Below are 11,586 nucleotides of genomic sequence, written 5' to 3' on the forward strand. Positions count from 1 at the left end.
AAAAATCTTCAGAAACTCCTCGAAAGGCCACTCTATTTTCGACCAAAAATAGGCCTCTTCATATTTTGTCACAACTGCTCGAGATATAGCCTTTTTTATGAGGCTTTCTTCAATTCTCTAAATCTCCTCAGAATGCAACCTTCTGTTTGATAGAGAATGAGGCTTTTATAACCTTCCAAAATGTCTCGAAATGTATCCTTTAACAAAGAATAAGGCTCTTTCGCTAGTCTTTGTAAAAATGAGTCAAAATGTAGTCCCTTCAACAAGTTTTGGAATTAGATTTTTACAGTCTCTTAACTCGTCATGGTGATGAGACCTATGATTTTCTTTGATTTTCAGTCAAAAGCTATGACCGTGTCACTGAACCTCGAGGTGTATTTTTCCTTGAAAGAATGTGGTCTATTTCCTACCACGAAGGTCTAGTAGGGAGCTTTATAATTTAGAAAATTTTTCTTTCTCCAAACAATAAGTAAAAATAATTATACATATAGATATTAAGTTGAAATTTTATACAAAGAATAAATTTAAAATGAGCTCCAAAGGAATAAAAACTATATTTTCATTAATATAATTATAAAATATTTTTTATTTTGTTTGTTTTTAAAAATATTTTAATGTTTAAATTGTTTCATTCATGAGATCTTCAAAACAAGAAGCAAAATTAATTTATATAGTTGTTTAATAGTTATTAGTTAGATAGGTATTAGGAGTCATAAAAAATCGACCAGAATAAAGGTTGAAACACTAATGTTATAATCACAAATCTAGATATAGAGACAAATGACAGACATACTTAGGCTTATGATATCAAAATTATGCTTTAAGATGAGACAAATGATTAAGATGAGATTTATGAAGTTACTCCTTAGAGTGTATGATCGACAAAGTTCTTAATGTCACTAGCAAAGACTTCTATAATTTTTTGGTATTAATATATCTAATGTTTAGTGTATTTGTTGTTGAAGCACTCCTTATAGTGTACAATCAACCAAATCTTTAAAGTCATTTGTAAAGGCATTTACAGTTCTGATCACATTATTGATCTTGTTAATTTTCTTAATCCTTTGTCATTGACCCTTCTAATCATAGAAAGCTTATAATTGTGAAACTGCAGTGAAGACAAGTATTGAGACTAAGAGCAATAGCTAAGTTAAAAAGGAAAATGACAAAGATCATGTCAACAGTCACTCACATGCAACTACCATGATTTATTGTGTTAGATCCAATAACACAATAGATCATGGTAGTTGACCTTGAAACATACATTTATTATGGAAGTTGTAGGCAAATAAGACTTTAGAAATTATTGTAAAGTAGGATAACTTTATACCATAATTGAATAGAGTAAGTTTATTTGTCTCTAATAGCTTTGACTTGAAGACAACCAAGTCTCACAAATGCAAAGAGGATGATCTCTATTGCAGCTCTTCAATGTCAAAGACCAACAAATGATCAAACAAATACTTTAGAAAAAATACAAACAAATTACCTTTATAGTTAAAGTAGTCAAAACATACAACTTTATGTTTATTGTCAAAATTAGCTAATTATGTGTAGTTCTTATCTCATTGTAATTTAATTCACATCTCTTATAATTTATTTTTTAAGTTTATTTAATATAACTTAAATTTTCTCTCTCATCATCTTTTATATTTTTATTGTCATTATTTTTTATTTTGTTCATTAAACTTCTCTAAACTTCATTATTTAAAATTAACTATATCAATTAGCATAAATATCCCTTTTTAAAATTTAGGAGAGTGCATCAATCCAACCCTGAAATGTACTGGATAAGCAAGTATTTTCAAATACAATAATTTTACCTAAACATTAGGTCAACAAAAAATTCCTAATAATAAATAAATAAATAAATAAAATGTCATTAAATGCTTGCAGTTTCTTGTATTTATGTTTCAACTAAATCGTACATATATTTTGAGTGAGGGCTAAACCATGATTTTATTTTTCAAAGGTTGGAGATCACAATCCTATTTATATTTCATGAGACTACATAAATGAAAATACAATTGAATCTTACAACATTTTACCATTGTACCAATCCTTTAGATATTATTAGAACATGTAAATTGAAATTTCTTTCAGTTGCATGATATGATATTTTTACAAAAAAAATGTAATTTTTTTAATAAACAAAGGGACAAAATGCCTAGAATAAAAGTATACAATTATAAATAATACAATAAGCGTCAATCACAAAACCCACCAAAAGAGGAAAGAAAGCCTGGGCCAAACATTTAGATGTTTTGGAGGCATCAGTTAAAGCATAATGTTATATTTTAGACGAAATAATTCTGAACTACTAGATAATATGTAGTTATTTGGTAACAAAATATATTTATAAATACTCCAAAATTTTGACTAGATAAATTTTATGTCAAATAGAAAAATTTCAAATGAGATGTCTTCAGAGAGAATTCAAAAAGTCATATCATGTCTAACTTTGTGTTATCATTCACAACTTTCTTATATTTACTTTTGTTTAAATTATTCTTTATTATTGATCATATATGCAACCACGTAAATTTAACTTTAACTTGCTCCAGTTTTCATATATTTGAAGGGATATTTTATACTTTTTTTAAATGAACGACTAAGGTATATTTACATTTAGTAATACTTTATTTTATTATTATTTCTAATTATCAAACTGGACTGTAAAATAGAACGAGACAACAAAACCTAGTCTGAACTTTCCTCAAAAATTAATATCCTCGTAAAAAATGCCGTCCAATACAGAGTAAGACTGAGAAGAACCAGAGGAAGAGTCCTTCTTCCTTGCCCCATTCATTCGGCAACACAAAGGGAAAATAATGCAGAATGGAATTGTTACATAAACACTTACACACAACGACAAAATAATGTTTTCTGGAGGGGCGAGCAAAAACGACCCTAAAAACAAGATAGTTTACGAAACATAGAGGTTATAGAGAATTGGAAAAAGTTCGGAAATAGGCATCGTCACTGTTGCACACTCTGTTGTTGTCCAAAGCTGCTTTTCAAATACCCTCTATAATGATTTTCCTCAAACGCAATCCATTTATCTCTTTTCACTTATTGGAACTATAAAACCAACTCACCCTGAGTTGAAGAATAACAAGTACTAACTACCAACTACAAACCCTAATTGAAAAATAGAGATGAAGAAAATGATTTGTTGATCAAGAGGAGAGATGATGAAAATCGCCTTTTGACAAATTCGTATAATATTAATTTTTAACTTTTAAATTAAAGGACCATCTAACAATATTAGAAAATACTTTTAAAAATTAATGAGTAAATACCTTTTTTTAAACCTTTAAATATAAATTTAAATTTAATACATTCTTGCTCTCAATAGTCAAGGCCGTAGATTTTACCTGATTATTTTAGTACCATATATATGATATATCCGATCACATTATAGATTTACGTCGTTATTGCACCTCGTTATTAGTTTCAAATTTTAAAACTATAGTGTAACTTAGTGACTTTCTTTGGCGAAATATTATTTAAGGTGGAATTTCTCAAAAAATCAAATCATGTCAATCAAATTAAGAACGGGTAAATGACAATAACTTGGAATGTTGATTCTCTCTCTTCTGAACTACTCTAGTCATAGATTACTGAGAAGATGCATGCTTTTCTCTCTTGTGGTTGAATAGGTTCATGGACTTAAGCCGAAAATGTTAACAGGAGAAAGGACTCTTGTTCAGCTGAACTTTTTGACTAAATCATTATGACTATTTCTACCCTCATATTTTAGGCAACACTGATTCTCCTATAAGATCTCCTATAAAAAGAATGATCAAGACTTCCACGTTGTCCCCAAAAGCATCTTGCTTGAGGAACAAAAATTATAAATGATTTTTGTAACACTTTCTCCAATTGTATATCCCTTTCTGGTTCATAATAATGCTTCTACCGAAAGGAAACCTGTTAACGAAAACGAAACTACATATCAGGAAAGCAATACCGTATGTGGTGCTATCACGTAATACTTGATCATACAAGAAACAATATGCACTTTTGAGTAAAGCCTATAAGTAAAATGCTATATACCGAAACTCTAACTGCAGACGGGCAAGTATGTATTGAAGGCTTGATAGCAAAATAATTATTATAACTCCAGCATCTCGGTAGCCAATTAGTTCCATAATAATGGTGCCATGTTAGATTACTAAACGCTATGCTCCATATTAGAAGGATAGGAAATAGGGTACCTTCTGTTCGGAAATCCCAAGTATGAATGGATTTTAATATTGTGAAGAGCTCAATCATAGGTAGACCGACCTGGGAAGAATTCAAAGTTTTCAATTGAAAGAGATATGGTACATAACACGAGCACAAGCAACGAGTACATAAAAAATGGTAGAGTCATCCTTATATGCCATTCACTAAACATGCAAATCAACGGGACCATACGGCCAAAATTGACTGACCTTTCAGTAGCTTCTCTCCTTAGGGGAGCACAAAATTAACTTCAGCTGGAAGAAACAAGGAACTCAAAATCATTTTTATGAAGCAAGGAAAAGTAGTCAACAATAGAAAGTATAGTCTTACATTTACTATTAACTCAAATACAAAGTGCACCCATGTCAGGTGTCACCGAGTCATATTCACCAAGTACTTCAGCTTTTGCAGAAGTCCCTTTCTTTCCTTGCCTCCTTTCCTTTTTGCCCCTTTTGGAGTCAGCTGCTTGGTTACTGACATAACAGAAGTATTGTTCATTCATACCACATTAAAATCATCTACCGCAGAATTCTAGTTGATTACATTCTTGAAGCACACAAATCATGTCCCACTCATGTGAGCTCCCAGAGGAAAAAAAAAAAATTCTAAACACTGCAGATGTTATCTGAATAGTTGAAAGATGAAACTTAAAAAATTTAAAAAACTATATAAGAGAAAAGAGTCTAAGACACATACACTACAAACTTAGCAGATTGCTTCCCCAAGGTAGATCCGCAACAAGCTTTGTATTTCTTTTTGGAACCACAGGGGCAGACCTTGTTTCTAGGAATCTTCTGCAGTTAAACCCACAAATAAGGGGCAGTTAGAACAACAAACAAAAGTTTGTCAAAGGAGATCAAAATATTAGAACAGCGTGCATGAACAGCATAATTATCTTGGATCCATCCCGCTTCCCCCAAGGGATGAAACACAAATAAACCAAAAATAAAAGGGAAAAACAAAACCTTGCCATCTCTTTGCAATGCAATATTATCATTGATCTTCCTGGAGCTGTCATTTGATTCGTCATTAGTGCTGTCCTCTACCATGTCTTCTTTGTGCTGCTTATGGTCATTGTTTTCATCACGATCTGTACATGCTTGGAATTTGAGACAACAGTTACAAAAGAATAAAAACTGTGTCTTTCCCACTATTATTTTTCTAACCTGTGTAACATTATACATAATAATAACCCATAAAATAGAAAATTGTACCATTTAATAGTATCAGTACATTGAATTGGATTGAATTCTGTCATTTTCAATAAAAACTTACCATATATGTTATTATCATGCGCAATGTTGCATAGGTTAAAGAACCTATTTCTACTAATCAAAATGGCTTATACTAAATGCTAATGAATAAACATAGTTACATGAACATGTATGAATCCTATTAAGACATAATATGCTAGAGAAATTTTAAAAAATAGGCTGAAAACAAGAAAATATGTTACTTTGCCCTCTAACAGACAGAAGTAGTACAAAATACATTTACTAGACATTACCGTAAGTATTAGCCTGACTAGGAAGGGAATCAGATTCTGCAGAGCACTCTTCTGTTCCTTGTTCTGCGATTAGAAATTCTATTGCAGCACCAACATCTCCATTTACCTGCTCTAAAATCTGGAACAACAAAGACATACTTTGAATATATGTCAAGTAGTTAATTTTTGAAAAGACAGCAACCAGCAAGAGATCTCCTGAACTGATATATTAGTCATGCAATACAAAAAGCAAACAGCAGAAACAAGGCATACACTCTTTTCACCTGTTCCACTTTCTCACGGTTTTCACATCCACTTCCAGCCATAATCAACTTTATGGACCCTGGGTGGAAAGTTTCCCTACCCACTTGCCCAGGGGATTTGTTGGTCATAACTTTTGTTTGATGTGATAGCACTGAAAGATCAGCATCAGCCTTTCACAAGCTAGAATTAATCAGGCAATAGCTACAACTCTTAACATGAATCAGAGAGATGGCAAAGAGAGTTAATAAGAACCTTAATTACAATTTTCCTTGCAGGCCCATCGCAAGGATCCTCCTTTAACCGCACACTATTATAATGCTCCCCATCATGATAAGACCTGGAAAAACATAGTGCAAATACAAACCATCAAAATTCATATGCAAGGTCAGGACAATTATTTTGCAATGGTTCCTTAGCTGTTGATATACCTTAAATGTTAATTGCATGCATAATGTATACATAGATTTATGGCACACAGGACAACAATAAAAGTTGTCATCCTTAAAAAGATAAAATGATCTGATGCACCTGATAAGAAACTATTAATTACTAACTGCTTATTGCTCCAACCACATACATTAAGATTAGTAAAATCTAATAAATAATAGGATCCAAATTCTTGGCAAAATCATTAACAGGATTTTTTATGCACAAATAACGAATGGATGTTAATTCCTTGATTTTATCAATTTTCCTTACAAAATAAACCAACTGAATTATATCAGTGCTACCACCTTCCAGTGTCATTCAATTATCATTTACCATGCATCATATCTAAATAACCACCGTACATATCCCACATCTATTCATGTGATTGTAAGGGTGGGGGAGCGGAAATCAAATACTTGATTTGAAAGGCAGAGATCTCCTAATAATAAAATGGAAGGCCTGGAATCTGCCAGCAAATTAAAGATACAAACAATATTATGCTTGTTTAGTCATAGATTTTGCATATCAAAGACATAATTCTCAGACAAAATAGATAATGTAGTGCAATTTCACAGAATAACAATATAGTCCATGTACTTACAAATGGATCATATGAACTCCGCGATCATCAAAATTTCTTATGTACCACCGAGGAGACATGTTCTGCAAAAGCAAAACTAGAAGAATGAGAATTTCAATTAACTTCAGGCAGTAAAAACATCCAAGTACCCAAGAAATTCTAGAAGCACTTGTCTGTGTCTACACCAATGTATGTTTTCAGTCTTCACATTACAAATTCAAAAGTAAAATAAAATTGCATGGGACAAAAGATGATATAACATGAAAATATCTCCACTATGGCATGTCCCAATCTTCATTCAAATAAAAGTATGAATACTCTAACCAATCATCAATGTACCATATAAAAAAGTGCCACATTAGAATATAAGGGAAAGGAATTACATGTATACTACTCACCCGGTGAATGCATATATTACTGTGTGTTACAAGAGAAGCTGCCTGCAATTCCATATGTCCAGCCCATGTACCATCATTTTCCATAGACTGGCAATATTCATCAAATGGGACCTCATCTTCAATAAAGGGCTCAAACATCTCCCGGTTGTCCTGTTAGTTACAGCTTCAAGACCACATTATGTGAAGGAGTTTCCCAAAAAAAAAAAGAGAGAGAAACTAATGTACGAAAAGTTATCAGTAGTAATAGAGACTTGTCATGTACAACAACATAGTAAGATGTCATGCAGTTGGCAAATATTCATGAAAGTTAACAGCCGTAATCAATGGTTATGTGTGATTACAAAAACTATCACTGACAAAAAATATGCAATATGAAGGCAATCAGAAATCCTTATGATTATGATTGAGTATGGCTTTTATTTTATGTTTTGCCAACTTTCCTTATATTTGCTAGGTTAACTGAGAGGTGATTAACTAGATAAGGGTTCTCAACTTCTGATTCAATAATTTTTCAATTTCCCTAATCAATTTTCTTCTTCCCACAATTTTACATTAACAATACTGCAGAATAACTAAGTATTTCAACCCCTATCTTTTTCTTCTAATTTTCTAATGAAGGGAAAAGGAGGGAATGGGGGACAGTGATTTCATGACATCAAATAATTTTTGCTATGAATTTCAAAATCCACACGTACATAAACTTGAAACTCAAAATGTAATTTAGTTAAAATGTTGTACTAAGAGAACAGAATAAAATTGTTTCCCAGCACATCATACCAATATGTGTTTCACCACCATGCTGCGGTACTTTTGATGTTCCTCCTCATTGCCTTCCAACTGATCAGCAAGGGCTCTGCATAAGAATAGAAGAGTGAATGTTAAAACTAATATATGATGCTTTACACATGATTCACTTGCAGACTGTAAACACCAAGTGCCACTGAAACTTACCTACTAAGAAAGGAAAAGGGAAGGGGGTTAAGGATCTAAAATAATAACTGATAATGCCAAGATTTTGGGGACCTCGTTTCAGTACAAGGAAAGCAAAGTTGGCATTTTGTGTGCAAGTGAAAATACCTGGTATGCATATGTAACAGTGCATAACCACTAACTGAAGAATACCAGTACCCAACTATACATGATATAAATAATAGTAAATCCAAATGGATGTGAAGCATTAATGCTAACCTGAAGAAACAATTACCATCTGCTGTCACGTCAACAATGCGTAGGCCTAGAGCATCCAACTGAGTCCGAAATTGAGAACTGTCAGCCAGTTTTCCCAGCTTCTTAATCTGTCACCAAGAAATGATGGATCACCAATGGCTAAAGTATCCAAATAACACCTATTCCTAGAAGCACTAAAACTTACTGTTGGATTTGTTACCTGATATATTGATGTAGGAGGTATTATCATTTTTAATTATCAGAGGCAGTTAAATTAACAGTAAATAAAATACGAGCTATTGTACCATCAACTTTTGCCTTTAAAAGTTTTTAATACCAGCCCAATGAAAAATAAAAATAAAAAATCAAAATACAGGAAACCAAGTTAACAGGGGAAAAAGAACATCAAGACCCTATGCTTAACCTTAATAAGTCATAAACTACGAAAAGATTTGACATACACGAACAAAGACATACTTGGACACAAGATCAACGGCCACATTAAACACCCCTAATATAGATGTCATAATGTCTAACTCCCAGTGTAAACTGTAAAACATTCATCACACATACTTCTCGAAGCACAAGCTTCACAATATTGTTACTAGCAACAGTGCAACACACAGATGTCCCCTATGAAATAAACCAAGAAAATGGCAAACCACAGTAACCTCACTCAAAATAAATAAATAAATAATAACAATAATGATAAATTTGATTGATTATAGTATCCCGTTGGATCATTACCCACAGCAAAATAAGTGAAGCGTTGACAAGAAAGAGAGACATTTGGGAATACAAATGCAAGATTGTTATGCATAAATTATAGAACTACGGAAAAGTGAATGTAGACATATAATAAAAAACAAAAGTAAAATTGCAGAAGCTGAAAGCTACTTGTGGGTGTTGTTGCTGCTTCTTCTGGGGTAGCTTCTTCTGTTGCTTCGGCTTAACCATATCCTCGTCCCAAATCAAAAAACCAGAGAATTCTTATGAACTTTGATGTCGGTCCGATAAGAAAAGCCAGGGCAGATAGAATTAAAACCAGAGGCAACTCCACGGATCAACCTGACTCATGAGTTACGAGCCATGGGCTCATGAACATGCCCAAATAAATTGACTGGGCCCAAAATCTAGCCCGTTTGAAAGAATTTATTTTCTGGAAAAATATAGGTAACGAAATACACCCCAAAACTGATCGGAAAAAGCACTACCACTCGCGCACAAATAAAGTACACAAGAAAAATAATATAACTTTCAGACCAAAAAATAAAAAACCCTCAGCCACTATATTTGCAGTATACTTTAGGTGGAAAGAGAAAAGGAGCAACTTATGACATTTTGATGATATTTTTAAATTTTTTTTACCACCATTTTAAATTGTATTTAATAAAATCTTAATAAATAACTAAACATCAATTTGTTTTTTTAGGATTTAAAAATGATATATGACTATAGATAGAAATAGACCACATTCTCGTCGAAAGCGTATGACTTCACCCATTTAAGACACTTTTATAAAGTCTAATTAATTTAAAATATCCAAATTTATTCATTAGAAAACTTTTATTTTAATAAGTTGACTTTATTTAATTAAATAACAATAGTAATGTATTTTTTTATAAAATTATTAAAATATCTTATTATAAAATAAGTTTTTAGACCTTAAAAATTTATATTAAATAAATAAGTTTAATATAAATTTTAAATTAAAAAATCAAGTTATAGTCGTATAAAATCTAACTTAAAATAACTTATTTATACCTTTACATATAACATAAAATTATAAAAATATATAATTTAGGCTTCCTAGTAAAGAGAGTTATAATTTTTTTTATTTTATTATGGGTGCCAAATTAGAATGAATATTTTTTTTGAAAAAGTTAGGCGATTTATTAAAAATCTATATCTTGACTTGCAGTATATTTAATTTAACCTAAGTCTATGTATAAAATAAGATAGGACAATAATTATTTATAAATCTATTTAATTAAATATTGTTATATTTTAGGACTTCCTAAAAGAGTTCTATAAATAGGATGTTGATGTTTTAACAGTGTTGTTTGATGTGGGTGTCAAATTGTGCATAGGTAAAAAGATCATAGGATAACAATTTAAAAATTCAAAATATTTAAACTTAAATTCAACTTTCAACACATTTTTCTCCTAAAGCTAAGGAGTAAAGTAGAAAGATGTTGTTTCATGAAAAGTAAAATCCATAGATGTATGGACACAATGACTATGGGAATGATAATACTTGTAACTCTTTTTAACCAATGAAGACATACTTAAGAGCTTTAGGATCTAATTTTTCATGATGCTACCAATGGACATGAACAAAGACAGTACATCCAAAAAATTCAACACTCTAGACTATTTATAAAAAGAACAAAAAGGAAGAACCTGAGTAGTTAATGGCCCATCAAAAACACAAGTAAGTAATATATTTATCAAATTGTTAACACTACTTCTCCCTAATAAAAATGAGGAACAAACATATAGAAAACAACAACTTTGGCAACTTTAAGCATATAACAAAATTTTCTCTTACCAACCACATTTTTCTATATGGTGTCAATATATATTAGCTCATAAAAAAACACCATTCTTTTTTAAAAACTTAGAAAAGGATTGGTTCACACATTATTTTCCATTATCAAAACATAGTCATTGTCATTTTTCTAAACTGGGTTCGAACCATTTGAAAAAATTTTAAAAAAGTTGTACAATTTTAATTTTATCATTCATCAAATATATCTATGTTATTCAAAAGCAATCATCAATAAAAGAAAAAAACTATTTTGCACCAAAAATATTAGAGATAAAAATATGTCCCCACACATCAGAATAAACAAGGTTAAATGGCTCAACACTTTTATTATTTCTAAGAAAGGTTGCACGATAATATTTTGCAAATTGACAAATATCACAATGATTAGATTCAATGGACTCTTTTAAAAATAAATAGGGTAACATAGACCTAAGAATACTAAATGGGGGATGACCTAAACGTTTGTGTTGAAGCTAAATTT

At 31.2% G+C, this 11,586-nt stretch overlaps 1 protein-coding gene across 2 annotated transcripts; it reads right to left on the reverse strand.

Annotated features, from left to right (window-relative positions):
• Nucleotides 1-3,550: 3,550 nt before the first annotated feature.
• Nucleotides 3,551-9,581, reverse strand: LOC113858496 (OTU domain-containing protein 3). Of its 2 annotated transcripts, XM_027491177.1 has the most exons (14): nt 9,452-9,581; nt 8,576-8,682; nt 8,165-8,240; nt 7,388-7,537; nt 7,011-7,072; nt 6,233-6,317; nt 6,001-6,150; nt 5,738-5,855; nt 5,196-5,320; nt 4,927-5,024; nt 4,561-4,703; nt 4,440-4,484; nt 4,221-4,290; nt 3,551-3,933 (listed from the first exon to the last, which is right to left on the reverse strand). In XM_027491177.1, exons 1-11 carry the CDS (start codon nt 9,509-9,511, stop codon nt 4,574-4,576), a joined length of 1,161 nt encoding a protein of 386 aa, XP_027346978.1. In that variant the 5' UTR covers nt 9,512-9,581; the 3' UTR covers nt 3,551-3,933; nt 4,221-4,290; nt 4,440-4,484; nt 4,561-4,573. The 2 variants fall into 2 exon arrangements, with proteins under 2 accessions (XP_027346978.1, XP_027346979.1); XM_027491178.1 differs by lacking the exons at nt 3,551-3,933; nt 4,221-4,290; nt 4,440-4,484 and having other exon boundaries at nt 4,656-4,703; nt 5,201-5,320.
• Nucleotides 9,582-11,586: the final 2,005 nt, after the last annotated feature.

The sequence above is a fragment of the Abrus precatorius genome, unplaced genomic scaffold (assembly GCF_003935025.1).
Source record: "Abrus precatorius isolate BTA unplaced genomic scaffold, Abrus_2018 Scaffold2, whole genome shotgun sequence".
NCBI classification, from domain to species: domain Eukaryota; kingdom Viridiplantae; phylum Streptophyta; class Magnoliopsida; order Fabales; family Fabaceae; genus Abrus; species Abrus precatorius.